Source organism: Falco rusticolus, chromosome Z (genome assembly GCF_015220075.1).
Source record: "Falco rusticolus isolate bFalRus1 chromosome Z, bFalRus1.pri, whole genome shotgun sequence".
NCBI classification, from domain to species: Eukaryota; Metazoa; Chordata; class Aves; order Falconiformes; family Falconidae; genus Falco; species Falco rusticolus.
This window is the reverse complement of record NC_051210.1, coordinates 2,004,317-2,028,538: the sequence shown is the minus strand read 5'-3', so window position 1 is coordinate 2,028,538 and position 24,222 is coordinate 2,004,317. Positions and strand designations below refer to the sequence as shown.

General features: G+C 38.8%; 1 protein-coding gene across 2 annotated transcripts; it reads left to right on the top strand.

The window, feature by feature from the left end:
• Positions 1 to 76: 76 nt before the first annotated feature.
• On the top strand, positions 77 to 22,265 carry TMEM167A (transmembrane protein 167A). 2 transcript variants are annotated; one of them, XM_037373846.1, is made up of 4 exons: positions 77 to 135; positions 12,630 to 12,739; positions 18,256 to 18,290; positions 21,675 to 22,265. In XM_037373846.1, exons 1-4 carry the CDS (start codon positions 133 to 135, stop codon positions 21,743 to 21,745), a joined length of 219 nt encoding a protein of 72 aa, XP_037229743.1. In that variant the 5' UTR covers positions 77 to 132; the 3' UTR covers positions 21,746 to 22,265. The 2 variants fall into 2 exon arrangements, with proteins under 2 accessions (XP_037229743.1, XP_037229742.1); XM_037373845.1 differs by lacking the exon at positions 77 to 135 and adding an exon at positions 5,956 to 5,997.
• The last annotated feature ends 1,957 nt before the right edge of the window (positions 22,266 to 24,222 follow it).

Sequence of the window (24,222 nt, the reverse complement as noted above, 5' to 3'; positions counted from 1 at the left end):
TCGTGACCCTTCACATGGCCAACCTCCAATCCCGACGGTGGCCCCGCCCATGCCCTGGAGGGGGCGCCCCGTAAATGCGCTTCCGCCCTGCCCCGCCCGCCGGAAGTGTGATGTGTCCGCGAGCGGGTCGCCATGGTAAGCGCGGGGCGGTGGGCGGGCGGGGGGTGCCTGCTCCGCTCCGGCCCCGGCCCCCTCCCGCCGGCACTGCCGGCTTCCGTGCCCCCCGGCCGGCAGCGTCTGGCCGAGCGAGGCTTCCCAGGCCCGCTGGCGCCCCAGGGGCCCTTCATATCCCATCTGGGGCGGGCCTTTGAACGCCCTCAGGGTATTCGCGGCTGTCGCGGGGCAGCGAGCCCAGGCCAGTTCCACCGTACGGCCTTGCTTAGCAGCAGGCCTAGCAGTGACCTGAACCGGGCATGTCTGCACCCCCTTGCTGCCTTTCCTACCCCCAGCCTGACACGTTTTCTGTCTAATGCGGCCTAGCCTGGGTTTTCCGTGGGGCAGTGCGCTGTCTCTCAGGATTTCTGTCTCCCCCGATTTCGTGGCTATGTTTGACATCTTGCTTCTTGAGCAGCAGGCAAAGGCCTGACATTGACTGCTGTTCTTGTTCTTAGGAGTAGCCTCAGAGGCCTAGTCCTGTTTGCTAACAGAAAGTATGAGTGATATATATATGGAGTTGACCTAGAGGCATACTGACATTGCTGTTTGCTTCCTATGGTTTCTGCCTTTTTTTCATTTTACGTACAGAGGATACGAATGGAAGATTTGTATGTGGTTTAGAGCTAAAGCTGTACTCTGAAATGGTCTCTCTCAGCTAAGCTAAAGGTCTTTATTTGAGCCATGCAGATACACGATTTTTAAATTTAAAAGAAAAACAAATAGCTAAGGGGGGGTGCTTTCCCTGTATAAATAAAGATTTGTACTTAACTTTTATTTCAACACAGAATTATTTTAAGACTAGCATTTTCAGATTTTTTCTTAGAATCATAGAATGGTTTGGCTTGAAAGGGACCTTTAAAGATCACCTAGTCCAACCCCCGTGCCATAGCCAGGGACACCATCCACTAGATCAGGTTGCTCAAAGCCCCATCCAACCTGCCATTGACAGGTTATCCATCACCAGGGATGTATATTTTACAACTACCACTGAATCTTTTTATACTTCCTGCATATTCATTGAAAGATTAATATCTTGTGAACTTTCTTACGGTTCAGTTCAAAAAATGTTTCTAGGCTCCAGATCTTGTCACCAGCAGGAAATTGCTGGAAGTTGCTCACCTGAGCATTCCTTGGCAGATCTTCTAGATGAACCTGTTCTAATCTGTGGCTTCAAGCAGTGAACAAAGGGATTTTCGTGATAAGAGGCATAAATTATCTCAGAAGATCTAAACCATGGTTACAGAAAACAAGAGACAAAAGGGAAGTGAATAACTCACCTCTAATCAGTGCCTTGGAAAGGTAGATACTGTAGAAGTACAGCATCACCTTGCTGTTCTTCATAGTACTTAAAAGGATTTGAAATTGTAGAAAAAAGGCAAGAAAATCTTGATGATCAATGTGACATCTATATTGCTCAGTTTAGCACTTCACTATAACACTGTTTATATCTAGCAAAAATATTATGGCAAGCATACGAGGTCTTTTGAGAATTTTTTCTCCATTTGTCCATGTTGCTTGTTAGAGGCTACCCCGTGTCCTTCAAGGAACCTTAAGTAAGAACCTTTTAATGAGATTCTTCTTGTGATTTGATGTCAAAAGAGGTGAAAATAAGATTCCTCAGTCTTGCAGTGTTTGAATTCTGCAGGGAAGACAGTAGCCCTCATGGCATATCCAGGACTTTGGATTCTCTATGATTCTACCTCTGGTGTCGTGGTTCTTTAGGAAAAAAAACCTGTTGTCTGGTGAGATTACCAGTCATGAGCTGTAGTTAATGACACGTTCTTTTGAGCTCACACTTGACTGTGAGATAGGAAAGAGCTTCTGTCTGTGTATCGTCAAATGGAAGAGAGTAAAGCTACACCTCCAGTTTGTTCTTTCTCCAAAGAAAATGAGCTGTAACTGTGGCAAACCAGCAGCTCTGTGAATAGCATGCTTTTTGAAGCGTAATTTCCAAAGGACTCTACCCCTTGGAATTTTCCATGCCATTGTCTCCTGGGCTTCCTTACCATATCCTTATTAAGCAAGTCAAAACTTGTGCTGGGTGACAGCCAGCTTCTGCCAAACAGAAGATACATATATGTTGTCTTCTACCTATCTTTTCCTTCATGTGAAAATGCAACCTGTGTTTTTTTCCTGTTCACTGCCAGTAGGTAGAAAAAAATTACTATTTTAATTTAAAACAACTTTGAAAGCACGTAGAAGATGCTCAATGGATTTAAAAAATACTGGAAACAGAAGGGATGCAGTCTAATGACACAGCTGCTTAATTTATTTAGAGGCAGATTATATATTGTTTACTGGCTTTCATAAATCCTTGTGTCAGTTGATGCTGTTGATTCGAAACGTATCTGAAAACTCAACAAAACTTTCCCTAGTGGGGTTGAAAAATTTCCATGTGGCATGGTGGGCAGAAAGGGGGAAGAAGCCTAAAGTAGTTAAAATTAATGATAAGCCTCTCACCTGTTGAAGGGTGGTCTTCGCTTTCCTTCGTAGCAAAAACGTGGTATTAGAGCCAAACAGTACAGGTACAAAAAACGTCTTTGTAGATATATTTTGTGTATGTAATTGCAATTTGGTGTTTAAGAAAATAAAGAATTGCAGAAAACTTGACAAAGATGGCTTCTTTCCCGTCACCCTCTGGCTAGGACTGACCTTGAGCCCCACTTTACTGCCAAAAAATTGATTTGGGAACTTTCCATGAGGACAAACATTTCTGTACTAATCTTTGTTGCTGTCTTAGCATAGTGTTTATAGAAGGAAGGGGAATTGCTCATATAACCAATTGTAAAAACATTCATCAGTAAATATTGATCCAAACCAAGCTCTTGGATATAAACATACCAGAATCTGAGACACTGCTCTGCAAAAGAGCTTTCAGGAGTCTTCAAGTACAAAGTTGTGTTTGGCTTATTCAAAGTTACAAGGAGGAATCAATCCTAATTCAAAATTGCTAATAGATTTTTACCATGGCTTAAAGGTAAATAGGATTATAAACATCTAGTTCAACTTAAGAGTCTTAAGGTGTCTTTGTATTGTGAATTTATTTTAGAGTAATGGTGAACAACGTTTGCATGTCAGTATTATAATGCCATCAGCCACTGAATTTTTTGAACAAGAAGCAATTGGAATTTCAGGGAGTTACAGCTGCGGTAGCAAATTTTTCATCTGATAAAGCCTGTGCTACCTTGCTAATCTGATTTTACTGGAAATCTGAAGATTTTAGTCTTGCGCCAAAGCTGTAATGCAAGAAGGTGTTAGGACCTCCTTTGTCACCAGTTGTGCAACAACTGACTCGCGTCCCTGCACTGGATACTGTTTGATTCCCGCGGCTGCTCTGGCATGCCCCTAGCAGTAGGAGCAAAACCTGCTAATTGAGGAGAAAGCAAGAAGAATCTGCTGTCTGTGTACTCCTATCAGAATAACAAGCTTGTCAGATAATTGGAAAGGCGAGAGGAAGGGAGAAACAGGAGATGCACCGTGGTTAGGAAGGGACGATGAAGTATGTTGTTCACTACACTGGTATTGGTGCTTAATAAATCTCATGCCATCTGTCACTGCATTTGTAATGCTACTGTGGAGTAGGCATGTCGTAATTACTATATGAAGCATTCAGTATAGGTACTTCTCTTCCAGTTTACAAGATGATATGAAAATATATCATCAACATATATCATCAATAGTTTGCTTCTGTGGTTATAGAACAGAAGAAATTATTTCTTCTGCCATTGTAAAGATTTGGAAAGATTAGGGTGCAATGAATCTGCTTTTTCTACTTTTACCACATACCTAAACAGTCCAGGAATGACACCAGTTGTGAGAAACTGTTTCTTTGCTAAATGCCGAGCAGTCCTTATTAAACATCTTTGGCATTCTGTCTACTATTAAATATCTTCATTTTATTTAGTAATAGCATGAAAAGTGGGGATCACATTTTTCTGCAGCCTTTTTGAAGTTAATAATGGGCAGACTAATTGTAGATGAATTACACCGTAGATTTTCCACTCACGATCCAAACACTTTAAGTTGAACAAAAAAGGAAGTTACCATAAAATAATCTATGTCACAATACGTTTTTTTCATTGGCTGCAGCATTAGACACCATGTGCATCCGCTGTAATAGCTACAGTGTTGAGTAAGTTTTTCTGCTGATGCACAGAGCTTGGTGTTCAAACTCACCAAAAATTCTCATTTTTGATTTTGTGACCAGGGAGAGAAGTGGAAACTGCTGGCATCTTGCTGAAAATTATACCTGTCTTACAGATGCTTAGAATCCAAGCCACACACCTGAACTCTGCCAAAGAGACCTACAGAGGGGCTGTAGGCCTGTTGGGTGCCATGGGACATCAGGGACTTAGTAGAGCTTTTCATTATTTCTTGACTAACTACGTATGTTTTTTCCTGATAGACAAGTATTTATTTTTCATGTTTTAAGGAGATGGTTGTACTATTAATGGTCAAAAAAAGAAGTATATAAACAGTATACTTAAATCCTTAGTAAATTAATTGGTAAATTAAAAGATAAGCTTTTTGTGCAGCCTTTAGAACAGAAGGAACATACCATCTCTTGAATGCATGCAGCAACTTTTCAGGCATTCTGTAAGGATGTTCAGGAATGCAGTTCAGCTTTGAATTGCACAGGCTTTCTGTGGCAATAAGAGACATTCAGAGAAATAGAATGCGTGTGGTTTTTTCCTGTTGTGCTATGGGCCCTATCTGTAGTTAGTTTTTGATTCTTGCTTGTGAGTTTGGTATGACAGTAAAACTTTTCCTATAACATTATTTTGGTAAATTCCTCAGATACCAGCAGATAGAATGTTAGCTGAATTGCAAATGTCAAAGTATTCAATACAACCAAGCAAAAATATTTCAGTATCTTACTTTCTGAGAACTTTGACTTCCTTCTATGTTCAAATTACTGTAGCACCTTCTGCTACAAACTCACGCTTTTTCTGTCCAGCTTTTATTTGAGTGGGGTTGTCACCTGACTGAAAATGTGCTGGCATGTTAGAATGACTTACATCTTCCATTCACACACACAGTTTTTCTGTTTCTTATGATTCTCTAGTAAATATGAGGTAAAGAAACTAAACAGTATGGTACGCAAGTTCCATACTGTTCCAGAAGGGAGAGTTAAATGATTTGACAGAAATACGCTGATCAGTTACCAAAAACACAGGAATGGTACAAGTTTATAATTAGGCATACTTCTTCAATGAACAGCAAGAGAAACCAGAACTTACTCATCGTGGCCAAAGATGCCTTTTTCTTTACACAGATAATTTTTCTCCTGCTCAACTGCACTCTAGAAATTTCCAATGTACACATTTTTAGGGCAGGAGAGGTAGAAGAGCTGCAGGTCAAGACTTATGTCCTTTTGGAGAGCTCTGTGGTAATGGCTGGGTATCACCTCTCCATTCATAGTTCTAGAAACTATTTAGTCTCATGTTACTCTAGAGAACATGCTTAGCTTCAACATCCTAATAAAAGGGTTATAGAAATTGTTTCTGTTATCTAATGGGGGAAGACAGCAGACAAAAAAATTGCAAGCTATATAATCTGCAAAGAAGGTGGGGAGGAAAAGGTATCTTAAGCATTTACTGCTACATCTAACAAGTCTATGTTTAGTAAATATATGGACATATACACATATGTGTTACAATAGCCCTGATAAAAAAGCTTGATACTGTAACTTCAATTTAGTTTTTTATTGTAAGATTTTTTGGTGAAGTGCTGCACTTGCTAGCTGCTCACACCAAAAGCTCAATTTTGAAACTTCTCTAGGTATTGGGGCAAAGAAGGAGGAATTAAGTGAGCATGGAATTTCAGCGTTGTCAGCTTGAGGTATCATTTCATTGTTGGTCTGTAGATTTGAATTGCAGTAAAAAAACCTAAATCTGTTGAAGTCAAAAGCTTTTGTAGGAGAAGATAACTGCTTCCATGTGTTAATTCATTGTCTAATTGTTTAGAGAGATAGGTTACTTTTAAACAGATGTATTAGTCTTCAGGTGACAGGAAGCATACATTCATTCCTATGTACTATACTTCCCATTTAATTTGGGCAGTATACTTCAAGAAATGTCTGCAGGAAAGACTCCCTATTACTGTAATAAAGCCTTAGCCTAAATTTTATCAGTGCAAAAATATATATTTTAGACAGAACTTTGAATATTTTAGGCAGAAGTGTGAATGAGCATTACATACCGTGCTTAAATTCTTCGGAAAGTAAGTACCGGGGTGAATGTCCAGTAAACTCAAAGTAAAAAACCCTATTCATGTTGGAACAACTAGTAACTGCTACCTCGATGGTATTTGGATACTTACAAAGCACAAACCAGTTATGTCTAAACACCTCTTGCTTAGTTCTTCAGAGTAGTTTTGCCAATAATCACTTCAAACATAACTGATTTGCAAGTTTTGTATTTTTTTTACAGTACTAATTAGCATGCCTCTTTTACAAATTCTTATTTTCATTCATTTTTATCAGATGGCATTTGGCAGCAGTGGGAAAACAAATTATTTCTGAATAGGTTGAAAATAATATAATTATGTACATGTTTTAATTAAGTTCTAGCAATTTCTTTGATCTTCAGATGGGGAGTAGTGCTACATGTTTTATTTCCTTTTTTTTTTTTTTTCAATATTATACTCCTAAAAATTAGATTGAGACTGGGGAAATAAGAATTGCAATACCTAGTGGAAACCTGTGATACTAAGCATTTTCTCTTTCAGTATTTTAAGGACCTCTTCATTAAAATTTCATTGATTTCCTCTTTCAGTTTTTTAAGGACCTCTTTCATTGATTTATTTCAGTTTTCTGTGATGAGATTTGAAGCCTACGTTACTGTTTTAATGTAGGCTTTTTCATTTTTATCAGCTCTTGCTTAACCACACTTTAACTACAGTGTAAGGTCTTGCTCACATGTTAATATGACAATTGCAGCTAAACAGTCGGGTATCAGTATTTGTTTCTTTGGTTCCACAGAACATAATCATCCATCAATTGTATAATATTGAGGAGGAAAAAAGAAAACTGTTCTAGAAAGACTGTATATTCCACTGCATATTGCACAAATGAAGTTATCATTTCTTTAGGATATTCCAATAATTTGTCTGGGTTTGCCCACAGAAATTGATTATTGTAATAGTAACTGTGGGGCAAAGTTTAACAGCTTGCTGGCACTACAGTGGCCTTTCTTTTTATAGTATGCACAGATGAAATCATGGCTGCACTGCAATCAGAGATGGAGTAATCATTTTGTAAATACTAGAAGTCTAGGGAAGATAAATCTTTGGTTTCAGTGTTCAGTCTGTTGAGATAAATTGGGAGAGCTTTTATAGAACCATGATACATGGTGTATTTTGAGTGAAAGTAAATGTATGACACAAGGGGAAATTCAGTGGGTCCTTCCATGACACGTACAGTCGCATCAGAAGTTAAGATGTAATTTATTACAGTGCTACCCAAGGGTTGCATCATTAAGTGGTTCGTAATTCTGTGGTGTTGCCTGCAAAGACATGGAACAAAACAGTATCTGAATCAGAGAATGTAGGAGTGATGGAGTGAATAAAAAGTGCCGAGGCACATACAGGAAGTCTTGGCTATGGCTGTTGTTTTCACTGTAGACATAGTTTAGGATTCTTGCATCTATTACAGCTGTGTCTGCTGAGGTTGAATACGCATTTACTAGTGAGCACTAAAAATTTAGGCAGTCATCTGAGTGTGCCCTTCCTTTCAGCACATGGAATTAAATACTCATACAAAGTGCAAGAGTTGTTGATAACCAGAACTCTGAGTTGCCTCTTTTTCTTTTTTTTTCTTCTCCCCAGCTGTAGTAAATTTAATGTTGCCTAAATTGCAGGAGTGACAACGTTGTCGTGAGCAGGTTGAGAGGGGCTGTGCAAACGTTACAGCCCATTGTGATTCCATTTTTCAGTTACATACATACATACTCTAAATGAACTGAAGTATATTATACTTTATTATATTGAAATCTTATTACCGTATACTGTTCCATGAATTTCTTTTTACTCCATCTGCAAACTCCTCCTTTCCTCCCTCCAGAAATGAACTAGAAACTCCAGTAAAAGTAGCTGTCACAACATCCCCTGCTCCTGTGTTGCAGCAGAGTGACCGATAGCATCCTCCATAGGCAACTGGAGACCATTTCTTTCCTTATAACTCTCTGTTTGCCCCAGTATCTCTCTACTGACAGCTATGCTGTTGAGATGTGGGCTCAGATGGGAACACATTCAAATGTCCCTAGCTGTAGTTTGTCTTCTAACTACCATATATTCACATGAGTATTTATAATGCATGCCACCACTGCTAATCTCAACACATGAAAACTTCCAAGAGTATTCATTCTTTATTCCTATGGCGTATTACATGGAATTACTTTTAGTAAGATATGATATGATATGATCAGGGAAATAATATTGAGGGGGTTTTTTTTAAGGGCTGATTTTTTGAACGATTTAAAAGAGCCTTTGGGCATGTAGCTCTCAAAGCTAACATCCATGGTCTTAAATTTCTAAAGACTTATGAAAAAACTTGCTCTTGCACGTTCAGCTGAATATAATACCTCATTAACGCTGCAGGTGATTTGATAGTGCTCCACAACTACCTGGAGACAGCACACAAGAGAGGGAGGAGGGGGAAAAGTGTAATTACTGAAGTAACAGAGAATGTAACTATTGAGGTATTTCCACCAAGTCAGAAATGTGCCAGACACAGATGTAGAATGTCAGCCATAGCTTGTACTGTCTAAACCAAGAATATAATACCAGTGGTGATCTTTTCTGCCTTTGCAGTTTGAGTCTGGGAAGTTAGTTATCTTTCCACCAGTGTGTGGACACAGTCTGAGAGATAGCATCATGTTCTCAATCTGCTGAAATTTCTTTATAATGGGAATGAGGATCGTAGGATCTACATTAAGCCAGTCAACATGTTTGAAGAATTCCAACTACATTTGGATCAGAGGAATGCAGTTGAATCAAATTAACTGCAATCCACCTACATTACATTTTCCAAATAGCTTGGTATGTGAATGCACTATTTTTTGAAAGGATTTTGAGTAATGTATGACTCTTACAGCAACCTTTAATTACATCAGGTGGAGCAGCCGGATGTAAATCACCCTTTTCTGTAAATTCAGCTGGGTCCTAAGAATTACTTCAGATGTGAAATGTGAAGCCATCTACTTCAGAAATAAACTTTCATTTCCAGTTCAGAATTGTAAACAAATTTTAAAATATGCACGTCTGTTCTTTTAAAGTCACTGTATGGATAAATGTATAATTCAGAGCACATTTCGGTGGAAGGGCGTCTGTAATTACAGTGACGTCCTACGCTGCGTATCTGGAGAAACACATGAAGAGCCCAACAAAGGACAATTATATACTGCCCCTATTGATTGACTAATAACACATTTCATGAGTATACATTTACAATCCCTGCTTAAGAGGAAGCAAGTGTGCCCTTCTGCCATTTTCATATGTTGAAGTACCCGATACCGCCAGCTCCTTGGGAAGCAGCTGCAGGAGAAAGCTTGCAGGAATTCATGGGAACCAAGCTCTGGCAGGCACTGCACTGTGAGATGTTGAGAGCAGCTGTCTGTCCCAGAGGACTGATCAAAATAATCAGTTGATAGGGAGTATCTGGCTTTGCTGAGAGGCAGCCACTCCTGGGTCTGGCCCCATCACGTTCCTAGACGTGCAGGAGCCAGGAGATGCTGCCTCTCGTAGGTCGTAAGAGTTGCCTCTGCAGGAGAATTGAGAATTCCCTGGATTCTGAAGTTGGCAAAACCTTATGCCTAGTACAAAGGCAAGGGTCTACCAATAATGATGGGCAGTGTTTTGTCCTTTGTGAATAATCTGTCGTTATTTACAACATGGTACAACAGAAATGATGACTCTGCTAGCTAAGCTAGAACACTAAACATGATTTAGCTAATGCTGTGGATCAGCAGAAAAGCAGGTAGCCTCACCTTTAGAACTTGAGGGCTGGCTTTCGGTGTTGTATCACCGCTGTACTTGAGCTGTGTAACATCCCCTCTCCATGTTCGCACTCACCGCAGAAACCTGCCTGCATGTCAGTTGTTGTGTGTAGTTGCCATTTGCTCTTCAGCTTCCTCCACTATTTACCTTCTCTCTGCACCCTAATCACATTTTCACCCTGTCCCTTTTTTTGTCTCTCAGACTGTTGTTACAGAAAGGGCGTGAGGAACGAGGGAACTGGCTTGGGAATTTTTGCTCCTGCGGGATGGCTGATGCAAGAGGGCTCCAGCTTCAGGCAGCAGGGAGCAGTAGCGCACCCACGCCAGTGGCTGGTCCTGCCTTTGAGGACATGCCCTCCGGGATGCTGAAAACTCTCCTACAGCCTGCAGAGGCTCCTTGAGCCTCTCTGTGCTGTTCCTTCCTCATGGGTAGCTCCACACCCATGGGCCGCCTGTTGGACCCCGTTAACTTAGACATTTACATTGGTTTGTGTATCTAGCCCTGTCTAATGCATGTATTCAGGCTGGCAGTTATACACATGTTCTAGTATTGCTTCCTGTGATTGATGGAGACTTCTGTGTAAGCTAAGGTTATTCTTTTTTGTCACTAGGTTTTAGATCCCAGTATCAGAAAGGCTGTGGATGTTCCAGTGGCTTTGTTCCTACTAGAGCTTCTTGGTTTTCTCTCTTAATTTACTGTTAGTGCAATACTGAACTGAGATACTGACTTTCTTTTATGTCTCTTTAACTATCTAGGGAAATTGCTTATCGGAGCTTCAAAACATTAGAATTTTTTGACATAGTAGGAAAGTGTACATAGATCAACAGGGATGTGCCCCAGGCTATGGAAATGGGAGCTGTGATGTGCTCTTAAATCCCATCGTGTTCTTGAAGAAGGAAACTGCAATGTAATATCCCTTCATAAGTGCTAAATATTTACATTTAATTAGATACAGCTTTCTGGGTTAAGCAGTACAAAAATAATATGGGATATTCAGACAAAAATTGATCAGAACTCCAGAAATAAAAGTTAATTTACTATATTTGCTTTGCCATTTTTTTGGAGTTCAGACCGAGTAGGATTTGCAAAAGAGGGTAGCTGAGCAGAGAAGATAAGGCTGTTTGAAGTAAGCAATTGCCTGATATACTACCTGGCCCTGTTGACCAAAATGTCAGTTGAGACATGCTAAGTTAAAAAAACAACCAAACAACAACAGAAAAAACCACAAACCAATAAAACTGCAGCATCGTGCTTCATGCAGCTGAATTACTTTCACATTGTAAGAAGAATCTTAAGTCTCAGATTTGGGACTAATTGTTAGAAGCTAAAATCACAATGACTAGTAGGGAAATATTTCCACTAAAAATTCCGGTGCATCTATTGGGGAAAAAAAACCAACCATGCTGCTAGTGCATCATTCATTGGAATGGTGATGTGGCACTCACTAGAAATCAGCATCAGCCATCCTTCTGCCAGGTTTGGCACTTGGTTATGGAGTTACAGCAGTCTTTACATGAGTACCTTCTCTCCCCCTATAATGTTTATACTTCTGGAAAAGATTGCTTCACATAAGCAATGATGGTTGCTTTTAAGTTAATGATTAAAGATGTTGGCCACACAGGACTCAGACTTTAGCTAAAAAAAATGTTTGTGAGATGCACTTCCTGCATATTAGTGATACTTTAAACTTTAGCAAATAGCCAGATCATGCAGCAGTTTCTCAGGAACTGTTTTTTTCTTACTGCCAGTAGGCAGATCAGTTTTACTATCAAACAATAGCACTTCTCCATCCTAATGCAATTCCCCCATTCTTCCAGCATTTTCCATAAAATGAGCACTTAATAAGTACGTAAGTTTAAAACAGTGAGGATGTTTTAAATTTAAAATCTAAAGGTGATTTGAAGATAAAATGAATCAGTTATCTTTTCTGTAGTTCAGGTGGGCTTAATTGTATGTATTTCTACAAATTGTGGAATTTTTTGGTGTAGTCTTCATAAAACAGTATATTAACAATCCTCCTACATATTTCTTGTGATTCGCTGCCTTGGCTGCCACTGGTTTACTTGTCAAATACTCTTCACCTCCACTTTCACCACCACCACCACCATACTCTTTGGATGCAGACTGCACTTACACGTGTTCTTGGCCAGGACAGAACATCTGTTTTCTGTAACTCTTAGCCTGCTGCTAATGGGTTTCCACAAACTGGCTTTGGAACAGGTCCCTGGGAGCAAAACGGTAAGGTTACCATTTTGCCTGCTGTTTCTTTACCCTTCTCAGGATGGATTGAGAAAGGAAAACTTTGTTCTTCCATCACTGTGTGCAAGAGGCTGTTAAAAAGAGTTTCTAGCATTGTAGGTTTATTTTGGTTTTAGTGGGTATTGTCTACAGGATCACCTGTTTTCACCAGCTTATGCAGTGAGGGGAAGTTTTGTACTGTGAAGATGTAATTTTTCTTTTCTAATTTTCTTCCATAGTCTGCCATCTTCAACTTTCAGAGCCTGCTGACTGTAATCTTGCTGCTCATATGTACCTGCGCCTATATCAGATCCTTGGTTCCCAGCTTACTGGACAAAAATAAGACAGGGTATGTAATCTGATCATTTTATAAATACGCAAGCTGTTTGGTTTTAACTGCAACATTTTAGTATCCTCTAGTGATAATACAAATCCTGCTTTTAAATATTTCTCTCTTCTTTAGAGATAAAAAACTTCATTTTGTACCTTACAATAGAATGCACTAAGGTATTTGCAAGCACTTATTTTGCAATTGTATAGTGAGAATTTGTTACCTAAGCCAGCTAATACTGCTTTATTAGTGATTTTCTGGATTTATAACTTTCTTGTTAGATACTTATTAAAGGTACAGAAATGACTGACAGAAAGAAAAAAATTCCTACATGCTGCTATTGCTGTAATGATTTATTTTTGGTTCTTAGGATAGGTAAGAAAACATGAACTGCAGAAGCTAGCTCTTTGTTTTCAAGATCAGCATTTTGGAGGTTCAGGTTTGAAACAGCGCTAGCAATAATCTGTAACTAAAAAAATGGATATTAAGGTCAGCAACACTATCTTTTTCTATGGTCTCTTGAAGTCATTGTTTTGTATTCCCTAAGATGAAGGAAGAATTTTTGAAAGCTTCCACAAAACCTAACCTATATTTTTGTCCTTTAGTCACTCCAACTTCATCTGACTTCTGTTCATGAAGCACATGTTCCTAGGTGATGAGTGTTTTTTCTCCTTTGTGTTCCCCATTCTCATGGAATGTGCTTAATGTTGTGGGGCCGATACTGTGGCAAAACAGTTCTTCTCTACCCTGCTTGGCAGCACAATTTTTGGGGTGAAGGGAAATGGGAACACCAACAGAGACAAATCTATGCCTTACTCATGCTGTTAGTGGCTTACCAGTTTTCTTTGTGCTATAAAGAATGTGATGGGATGTTGGGTGCAATCAACAGTATGCAGAACTGTGATTTAATTGCTGTGGTCTTAAAGTAATGATTGGGCAGTTTTGACCTAGAAACCACTGAGGCCATCCACAGTATTACAGTAATACTGTTACCTAAAGTGAATACAAAGGAGATAGATAATATTTATAGAAGTAGGAGGTAATTCTAGCTGGTAATGTTCTAGGTGGAAAAAACAGACAGGCTTTTGGGCGCTGGGTGTTTTGACTTGGCCGCTTTTTCCATTAGATCATTTGTTGTTAAAGAAAATGTTTTTTTCCCTAAGTATCTTCTGTCACTTCTGCATTTGATTTCAGAAAAAGTGTCAAGTTTTAAGTAGACTCTTGTCACCAAGAACCCTGAGTGTTTTGTCTTCTGAAAGCCTTTGTTGAAATTAACCTCTGGAATTGCTGTTTTATCACACAAGTTTTCTTGCAGCGGTGTAAGCTAGCCAGAGTATGCTAGCTTTTAAATTTAAAATTTTTTTAAAAATTTTTTTTAGAATTTGGAGTTCTAACGTGAAAATGCTTCTGTCCTTTCATATGAGGACATGAGATTGTCACTGACATGAGAGATTTCTTTTGATAAAAGTAAGGATTGAAAGAAAGGATGACTTCATGAAGGACTGGTGGTGGGGCAGGGGGAATTTGGGTGTCTGCTAGTTGGAGATAACACAATAGTCAATGAGGTATACACAGTAAGAAGTAAGAATATTTATTTTACTGATTAAAATTTTAGTGCTGTTCTTGGCAAGGAGTATTTCCTTTAATCTGGAGCTACTCTGTTTATTCTTGAGGCAAATCTCTCTGGAATACAATAGAACTCTCTTCATAAAACATTTTCAAAGGGTGCTGACACAGTGGAGGAGTTGGGGTGTTTGATCTGTAGGTTTGTATTTATATATATGTTGGACATACTATTTTATTTTTGTTTTATATATATATGTATGTAGACTACTTTGTACTGGAGAATAAAACGTTGGCCTGGAAGCAATGAAATTTGTTTCCTGAATGGTAGATGTTTACGTGGAGCTCATATGCTGTTAAACCCCTGTCCCTCTTTGCTAACATATTCCATGCTCAAATGGAAATGTCTAGACGTACTGGATAAAATAAAATACTAGTGATATTTCATTTTACCACAGAGATGATCTTACCTCATTATCCCTGCTCCAAATTAATAGCATAAGAAATAGCAATAAAATATTGAAGTGACAGAAAGGAGAAATGTTGATAGTTGCTCACTGTATTTCTGACTGAGTGGTAACTTTGTTGAAGATTTAGGTCTGTTGATAGTAAGTAAAGAAACATGTTTCTGTTGGTTGAGAGACTGTGTTGCAAAGTGATGTCACCAATCCTCATAACACTGTATTTCATCCCCTCGACTCGGCTGCCAAAATGTGTCTTTTCGTACCAAGCCAAACAGAATTTTAAACCTTCATTTTCCCTGACGTGTCTTGAGTGTTTCCATGTGCTTTGTCCTGAAGCAAAAGTGTTTAAGGTTGGGAAAGCAAGTGGAGATTTACTGTCTCATGCTTAGAGGAGAATGTGTACCACAACATAATTCTCTCCTCCCTGCCAACCAGAAAGATGTGTTAGCTTATATGCAGTGGAGATCTCCTTTGACTTGCCATAAGCATTGCAGTGGGGTATCTCTCACACTCCCTCCTGCGGTGCCAGCAGAGTTGTCCTGGTAAACACATGGCAGCTGCATTTCGCAGCACTCCCAGTCTAGCAGCCAAAGTCTAAAGCCCCACTAACCCTTTCTTCTCTTACTGGGCTTCATTTCTGAGGGTTTTTTGTTCTCCAGATAACCAACACCACTTTCATAATCGCTGCTTTTAACATTAACACTGAAAGCCAGGAAATATGCAGCAGCTCATGCACATTTGTCTTGTGGCTGCCAGAAAAGAGCAGGTATGCAAGCCAGACTGACAGACTTCACTTGCGTCGAAACAGAGATGAAGATGAGCATGAAAGGGAGAATAAGAAACAGTGAAATGACTTCAGGTAGTTGCTTCATTTTCATGCAGGAGGGGTTATTTTGGAGCAGATTCATTCAAGGCAGCATTGTTTCTGTGATAGTCAAACAGGTTTGGACTTCAAGAGGTGCATGTTGTGGACCTGAGAGGAACAGTAATAGAAAAATTCAGCAAAGCAGAAGGCCAGCACAGGCTTTTCTTTCAATGTGAGCTCCCCAGTTCATTCAGAGGCTGTGACTGTAGCTGTTTAGAAGGTCCAGGTTTCAATTTGCTTTTGCTCAGCAGAAAACTATGTGGACAAACAGATGTACTGAGCTGTTCCAATAGCAGCACAAGCCTCTAAAAAAGTACTGTTGTCATCTTTTGGAAGGCTTGTCAGTCGTCATGTCAGTGCTGACTTTAAGGTCATAAATTGTTAACTGCGGTAAGGGTAGCTGATGAAACCCACATTCTAACTCTGCTGTACCACCCACATCATAAAGGAAAATCCATATTTTCACCAAGGGTTTTTTTTAGGGCGAGGGACAATGTACAATACTTAATCATAACTTTACACATGGTCAGAAAACCCTGAGAAGGCAAAGAAATATTCCCTTGCTGAGATTGTGAGGCAATTTCAACAGATTTGTAGACTGCCTGAAGGAGTTAATACTGTTTTTCCCAGATAAGATTCTTCTAATATGCATATGAACAGGACACTAATGTTTTATTTCTTTGAGGTTCTGGGCAAGTATTTGAGAGATGCAACATGAGGCTGGGCTGTGGAAGTTTTTGTGTTGGTTTTGCAGCATGCAATCTGTAAAAATTTTGCAGAGGGTAACTACAGTTTTGAGAGTCTTGTGTGCCATCTACACAGCACTATGGGGATGTGTATTTTGTTCTTTAAGATTTACACATGCATGCCTTTTTGTCTGCACGCATCTTCAAAAACTACACAGATGTCTGCAGGTTACTTTACTGTATGACCTCTTAGCCATGGTCTTCATGCAGGGTTTATTACTTCTGCTTGTGGAGCTATATAAAAGCAGAAAAAAATAGCTTTGACTATACAGAAATACTTTTGGCTTGAGGTAAAATGATTTAAAGCACAAATGAAAAAAAAACCCCTCTAAAAATGAAAACGCTTGATTGCTGTTCACAATAAATTGGTTAGCAAGAGTAGCGCCCATCAAAAAGCATTTCACTTTGACTTTGAAGACCTTAGTCACTTGTTGCCCCTTGGAATACTTGGTTCTCACCTGCCTGACACCAGACCTTTATTTCAGAAATAAAGGGGAGGCTGATAAATGGGAAGAGGGAGAAATGCTGAAGTAAACTAAGGCCATAAAAGAGGCCATAAAATATGAAGTAGCTCAGAAATTCTTTTTTTAAAAGTACAGAGTGTGTTGACGAAGTGTGCAGGAGCAAGTGGCCCAAAACTACCTGCCTGCATTTAAACAGGAAAAAAAGAAGGCAATTGCCAGAGCCCAAGACAAGGGAAGATAGATAATCAAATCATTGTGGGTACGGGTTCAGAGCACTGTGGGAAAGCACTTGAAGAACTGCCATCACAGCAGGTAGTAGATACAACCCCACAAATTATGTACGCTGAAGTTACTGCTGATAAACTTATCGGGATAAGGAGGAAAAATAATTATGGGGGTTTTAGTCCATAAATCTATAAATAGACAGTATAGTTGAATCCAGGTGGTTTTACTGCATTGCAACTGGTCATGCTATGAAGGAAACCTTCCTGTAGACAAGCTTTCAACACAGTTTTGACCAACATGTGAAAGGCTGAAGTCTGGCTTCTAGTTCAGGATGCTTCAGTATTCCTCCCCTCTTCTTCCACAGATTCTAAAGCGGACTCTTCTCTTGCTCCTCTTGAGCAGTTGGTATGAGATTATTTTAGTTACACAGAGAAATTACAAATTTGTGGCATACATGCTTGTACATATCTTCGGATGTGCTTTGGATAGTTGAATCCTGCTTTTCTCCTTTGTTGATCCACTTGTGAGAATTAATGCCCTGGGCAAGCAGCATTAGAGAGACGTGAGCAAAGTAAACCTTGGTAAAAGAGTGAAAACAAACCTGAAGAACTGTTTTGTTACGTATTTCAACAAAGGTATTCTATATTAGATTACACTTATGAATGTGTTCTGCTAGAAAAGGCATTTTTTTATTTACTATTGCCAAGGGAAATACAAGGTAGGCTACAAAGCATTAAATTTAAGGTACTCAGGTATATCATCTCTCACACCCGCTGGAGAACTGGCTTCAAAACCTTAACATAAAGACTTTCCCATATACAATGACATGGAGGCCTGTTGGTATTTCCTACTCCAGTATTCTTCTAGTTCTGTTTTTTTCTTTACATAATTTTCTGTCTGGGGTACCTTAAAGTAGAATGTAGATTCTGATGAAATCTTTACACTTGAAACAGAGACTGAATAAAAGCATCTTTGTTTTTTTTGTATGCAAAAAACCCTTGCTAGACTCAGAAAGAACTTTACCACTTGTATACTTCATCGCCTGTAACCCTCTATGCAGGTATCTGGTGTTTTGTGATGTTGAGAAGAGTGTCAAGCTGACAAACTACAGTTAATTAGGATTCATTCAACACAGAAGAAAGAAAATTAGTTGACTTAAAGTATTTCATTAAACCAAGAGCTTAATGAATTTATTTTATCTCTACAGATTATTGGGAATTTTCTGGAAATGCGCCAGGATTGGTAATTATTTTTTTGTTTGAAATCTTTTAACACCAGTGCTTATTCTAGAGTATGCATTATTTATGAGGATAATGTTTCCTTGTAGCAATGAAGCCCGTACTCGTGTATCATCTTAAAAAATGCAGGTTTTACTTCCATGAAATATAGTGGAGGTAGCAGGCCACATGACTATCTTACCTAGCATCATGGAAGCCTGCATTTTCTAATGTAAATTCCTGTACGTGCTCTGCAATTTTTAGTATGTGAAATAATCAAGGGCATACATGGCATACTTCTTATTAGCATACAAAGAAATCAATGATCCCGTGTAAACTGCTATGTATTTGAAATTCTAATGAACTACTGACAAAAGCCAGATATTTACCTTATAGTAATAAAACATGGAATTCATATTGCAGGAAGGTTCTGTTTAATCACAAATGTCTTTTTTTCTCTCCTTTCTGTAGTTAAGCTTCTGTGCGCTTTTGAATTATGCAAGGCTGCTGGTGTCAAGTGGCATCTATATGCAGGCTGATGAGGTCTATCTGATTTTAGACATTTCCCCTTAACATTCATGTTTATATTTATTTTAATCCTTATTCTGAATCTGAATTTGAGAAGGGAATGGCAATATGCAACAGAAGTTCGGTCTTAACATTAACATATATCCAAGGTTTTTTAAAAATTACAAATTTGTCATCAAAACTATTCTTCAAATTGCATTGTTAATGCTGAGCAGAAACTTTGAACTTGTAATTGTAGATCTTCCTACTTGTCATTGAACCTAAAGGAAAGATGCATGGTTCCCTTTTCTGCCTTCTCAGGTTTGAAGGGGAGGTGACATACATTATTCAGTATGTCAAAAAGCATTTACGCAAAACCCAGTTTTTTTGTGAAGATCTGTTGTTAAAATGATTGCAGATACTGCCCTGTTTAGATCATAGACATAGCAGAACCAATTTTAATATTGCAATTGAAAGAGACTGGCAAGGTGGCCATTGTTAGAAATTAATTTTGAGCTATACTAGCAAAAACAAATTTAAAAATTCAGCTGCACCAAACTTTGTTCAAGGTTGAAGAAAACACCTTGGCTTGCCATCTTCTTTTTAGTTATTTAAGTGCAGGCATATTTTTTCTGTTAGCTGTGCACAGCAAATAATTTTAAAAACTATTTAAGAGAGTACATGAGTTTTTATGAGGTCCCTGTCAACTTGATGAAGTTAAGAACTACGGTTCACCTGGAATATAGTCTTCCTTTCCAATCACATTTAACATATTGACATGTTTGCATTTGCTACATCCAAGGTAATGCATGCACTCTTGTGCCCCATACTGAACTGCTTTGTTTTCTATTTTTCATGTAAAGCACTTAATTTGTTTTCAACTTAGCATTGAGTGGTCCAGTTTGACTTTGTTTTAGAGTAGCAGGTGAGGAGGTAGCATCTTAATGTTCCTTGCTTTACATTTCCTTACATAACGGTACCATATCCTCTGGATGGGAAATGGACTTTGAAGATCGTTCCTATCATTGTGTTAATCAAAAAGGCATGTAGAAAGTGTAGGCTTTTATAAATGAAAATGCCTACTGACTTCCTTTACATTTAACTTGCCCAGTATGTTTAAACAACCTTTTCACGTGTGCATAAGATTTTAATAACCAGCAAGTCGTTACATATTTAGAGAGTTGTGCAAAATTATGTTTAATCCTGCCACATGGTGATTTCTCTTTCAAGAAAACGAAGAGCAGGAAAGTATAACCCATATGAAAATTGTAATTCTCTAAACTGTAGGAGGTGGACTTCCTCAAAAATTTACTTTAAACAGATGTGAAACTGCAGGCATTAATTCATTCAGTTATTTGAAGTTTAATTAAATATATGCCAGATCATGACAACATCTTGTAATGTCACTGTGGCAGGCACTCCCACTTATGGCAGGTGTCACAAGTGTTTTATTTTTCTTTTGCTGTGGAAAAGTTTGTTCCTCCTGTATTTGAAGGTCCTGCTGTTAGGAGACAGCTTCTTTTCTGAGGATTGCACCTTAATGATAAACTTGGGAGCCTTGGCAGGTTTTTTCTTTAATGTTTCTCTGAAAACGAACATCTCAGAAAAGGTGGTTTCTAGTAAGACAAGAGACCTCACACAGCAAAAGGAAATTGAACTTTGTGTAAAGCAAACAGCTCCAGCTCTGTCTTTATGCTTCTGAATGCATAAAACCAGGAATCTTCTCACTTTAAAGAGGCATTGCTGTGTTAACACTTCCTGACAGTTTTGTAGGCATGAAGTACGATCCAGTGCATGGGACTCTGCTCTCCAGGGAGAAGTCAGTGGATTCATGAAGAGGAATGCTTAAGCAGAAGAGTAAAAAAGCGTGGCTAATTAGATGGGAGAAGTGCCCATGTGAATAGATAGCAGTCTGAGTAACATTACTAATACTCCCTTGATTGTGTTACAGTTCACTACCTAAGATTCTTTTTTTTTTTTTAGTTTATTTGGTGAGCAAGAGACCTCTGTAACATTTTGTTGTGGGCCAAATGGGTGGGAATAAATCTTTTTTGATTGCCTTTGCCACCAATTGTAAGTCTGTTACTGGAGTAATGTAACTTTCACCCATGGTCTGCCCTGGAAAACTGTAACACTAATTCGAAGGAGTCAGAAATAGAGGTGTCTGTGCAGTTTCTGTAATGTGTTGACCATTTTTGTCACTAACCTGAAAATCTGTGGACCAGACCCTCTCCACGTGCTAACAATGTTATGTCTCTCTAGCAGAGAAAAAAGGCAAACATCTGGCCGTGTCTGGGCTGCTGTGATCTCCCCCTCCCAGTTAGCTGGCTCCTGCATGATACCATGCGTAGAAGATTCATGCTGCATATAGCAGCTGTCATGGCCAGACAGCGCTGTGGTACACCTCAGCTGACACAGAACAGCTTCTGAGCAGTGATAGACCTTAGCCAGAACTGGAATTAGACCAGTAGAAGATTTGGTGTCTTGGTCGGCTTTCCAATACCTGCCTCCTGATTCTTCTTGATGCTGAGAGGTAGCAGCAGTAGATTCTTCTCCACACACACACCCACACCCCCCCAAATGTTTTCCTGGAAATAGCATCTCAGAAAAGATGGTTTATAATAAGATAGAAGCCCTTGCATTGACCTTTGCTTAAAGCAAACAGCTCCAGCTCTTCTTTATTTAGCAATATATATTCTATCCTGCATCTTAGTTTTCCCACTCTCTTGCCTGTTCTTCATCCATACACAACTGTGGTCATAATAGCATTTCTCCAGCTAAAAATGTTAAATATTAATTTGCATGTGCAAAGGGATAATTATCATGTTAGGCTAGGAGCAGTCTACATCTGTTTAGTCATGCCTGAATTTTTGTTTAGTTTGGGTTTTTTCGTTCCTTTCAGGTGAACGGAAGAGCCCCTACGTGGCTGTCTGCTGTGTCGCGATGGCCTTCAGCATCCTGTTCGTACAGTAGCGACTGGAGAGTGTCCCATACGCCCCACTACCAAACAGCAAAGCATGGAAGAACTTCTGGCAAGAAAAGATAGGAAAGTGTCATCAAGTCTCTTCTCACATGTTGGATAGCCTGTCTTTTAGTGGACAGCCCTCCTCCTGCAAACAGAACATCATGTACAATATTAGTGATCATAATGTAACTAACTCCAGATGACATTGTATTTATTAATGTCAAGTCAGTACTGACACTCCTGATGTAACTCTTGAAAGGGTGTCTGTTGTATATCTGAGTTTCAGGAGAGCTTTCTTTACACCATGCACTTGAAAAGTTTTTTAATTTATCGCTTGATTGATCTAAGGTAGAAACATAAAAAAGTTAAATCTAGCGATAGCAATAACACCACTATTACAGGAATGAAGAATATTGTGAGTGTGGGATATGTTATGAAAGTATTTTCAGTTTTTGCTGTCTGAAGTATCACTGTCATTTTGTGATAGCTGCACTCATATAATAAAAATATGACTTCTAGCAGCAGTTACATTCAGCGTTTATTGCCTAAACATTTAATTCCTCAAATGATCTATCAATGTTTTTATTTTTAAGGTACTAATAAGGGCAGGGGACCATGATTCATAGAATCATAGAATTATTTAAGTTGAAAAGGACCTTTAAGATCATTGACTCCAACCATTAACCCCACAATGCCACCAAGTCTGCCAGTAAACCAGGTCCCCGAGTATCACATCTACAGGGCTATTTCGAAGGTATTTCAAATACCTTTTGATATTTCAAATTGTGATATTTCAAGTTTTGATATTTCAGATGATCAAATTCAAATTTGATATTTGATATTTCAAATACTATTTCAAATACAAAGAGGTATTTCAAACCTCCAGGGATGGTGACTCCACCACTTCCCTGGCAGCCTGTTCCAATGATCGACAACCCTTTTGGTGAATTGTAGTGATGTCTGGCTAGCTGCTTGGAAGGCACAGATGTGGGATTGAAGAACCTGGACTGCTCTGTGTAAAGTATCATATCTATTCACTTTGACCTCTACATCCCAGGTTAATCATTCCCCAACTTTTTCCAGTATTGTGGGAAAAGGATTCTAAAGGGTCTGCTGCTGTTACACAAGGATTTTGATACAAGGTTTTTAAATCAGCTAAGTGAAGAGTTAGGTTCTTAGGAGTCTGCAGATAAGGAAGTAGCAGGTTCCAGCATTCTGAAAGTTAAACACCTAAATTAGATTATACTTTATATTAATAAATATTAGATTACCTTTAGTAATGCTTGCCCTTAGCATTTATTCTATAATTTTGCAAATTTTTAGTAATCTAGTATACTGCCTGACACGTATGTTTCCACCGGACCTTCTGTGTTTGAGAGAATTGTCAGCAATGCTTACTGTTCTGAAACTATGTGTGATGAGAAGTAGCTAGACTGGCAGTAAAATAGAGTAAAAGGTATATAACTGTTGTTATTCTTGTTTGAAAAACTTGTTTCATAGATCCAGATTACCCTGCATTTAGAAAGAAAGTGATTATGAGTTATTAGCTTTGTATTATCTCACATATAGATGCATGTCTAAATCACCATTGGAAGTACTCATCCAAAACTGTTTTCTAATCTGGAGCCAGGAAAACTAGATTTTTCCAGTTTAGGCCAAATAAATACCCCTGGCTGTAAACCAGGCAGGTTCAGAGGGGTACAGAGCTGTATGATGATGACCATACTGTGCATGCATAGCAGCCTTAAACTGAGGAGGAGATCTGGGGAGAGGCAATATCTATTTCTGTAACTTTAAATGTGAATACTGCTCCAAACATAGCATCAAAGCAACCCATTTCTGGATTTCAAAGGTGCCATTCCTAGACTGGGGGGAGGGAAATTCCTAAAGAGTCTTGAGTTTTGACTGTCAGGTGTATACATGTTCAAAATATGCAGAGAGTCATCTGATAACTTTTTATATTAAGCAATTATATTCTAGGCTTTCATATTTATAAGACTGTATTATAAATAATGGTGTTTGTATGATATTCACACATTGCAGTTCATCCCAACCTGTTCCAGTTACCAGATTAATTCTTAGTAATCTCTTACATTTAGCTGTGGCTAGGAATACCAGTGAAACAACCCATGGAGAATCCTAAAACTGTTGACATGAACGCACTGTATTGCAGATGCCAGTCCTGTTCACAGCATTTTATCATTGAAGGGTTTCAGACAAATAGGCCTCTTACTGTTTGTCATTTGTTCAAACTTTAAAATTACTTTTTATGCAGCAGTTCTTCATTCTGTCCTAAGTGCAAGTTGTTGATGGATACTTCCTAGTTAGGGATGTTTTTATTTTGTACTTAATACAACATTTATAGGATATTCATGGCATACTAGCTGCATAGTTGCTCAACAGTGCTACTTCAGCAGCAAAGTAAATAACATTTCTTAGCAGCTGCTGGCAATACTAGTTCAGCAACAACTAGGTTGTATGCAAG

Excerpts from the sequence above, each read along its gene's own strand:
- TMEM167A (XM_037373845.1), top strand. The coding sequence starts at position 5,971 with ATGGAATTTCAGCGTTGTCAGCTTGAG. Across the intron at positions 5,998-12,629 it reads TTCAGCGTTGTCAGCTTGAG|TCTGCCATCTTCAACTTTCA; the intron begins GTATCATTTCAT and ends TTTCTTCCATAG. Across the intron at positions 18,291-21,674 it reads CTGGAAATGCGCCAGGATTG|GTGAACGGAAGAGCCCCTAC; the intron begins GTAATTATTTTT and ends CGTTCCTTTCAG.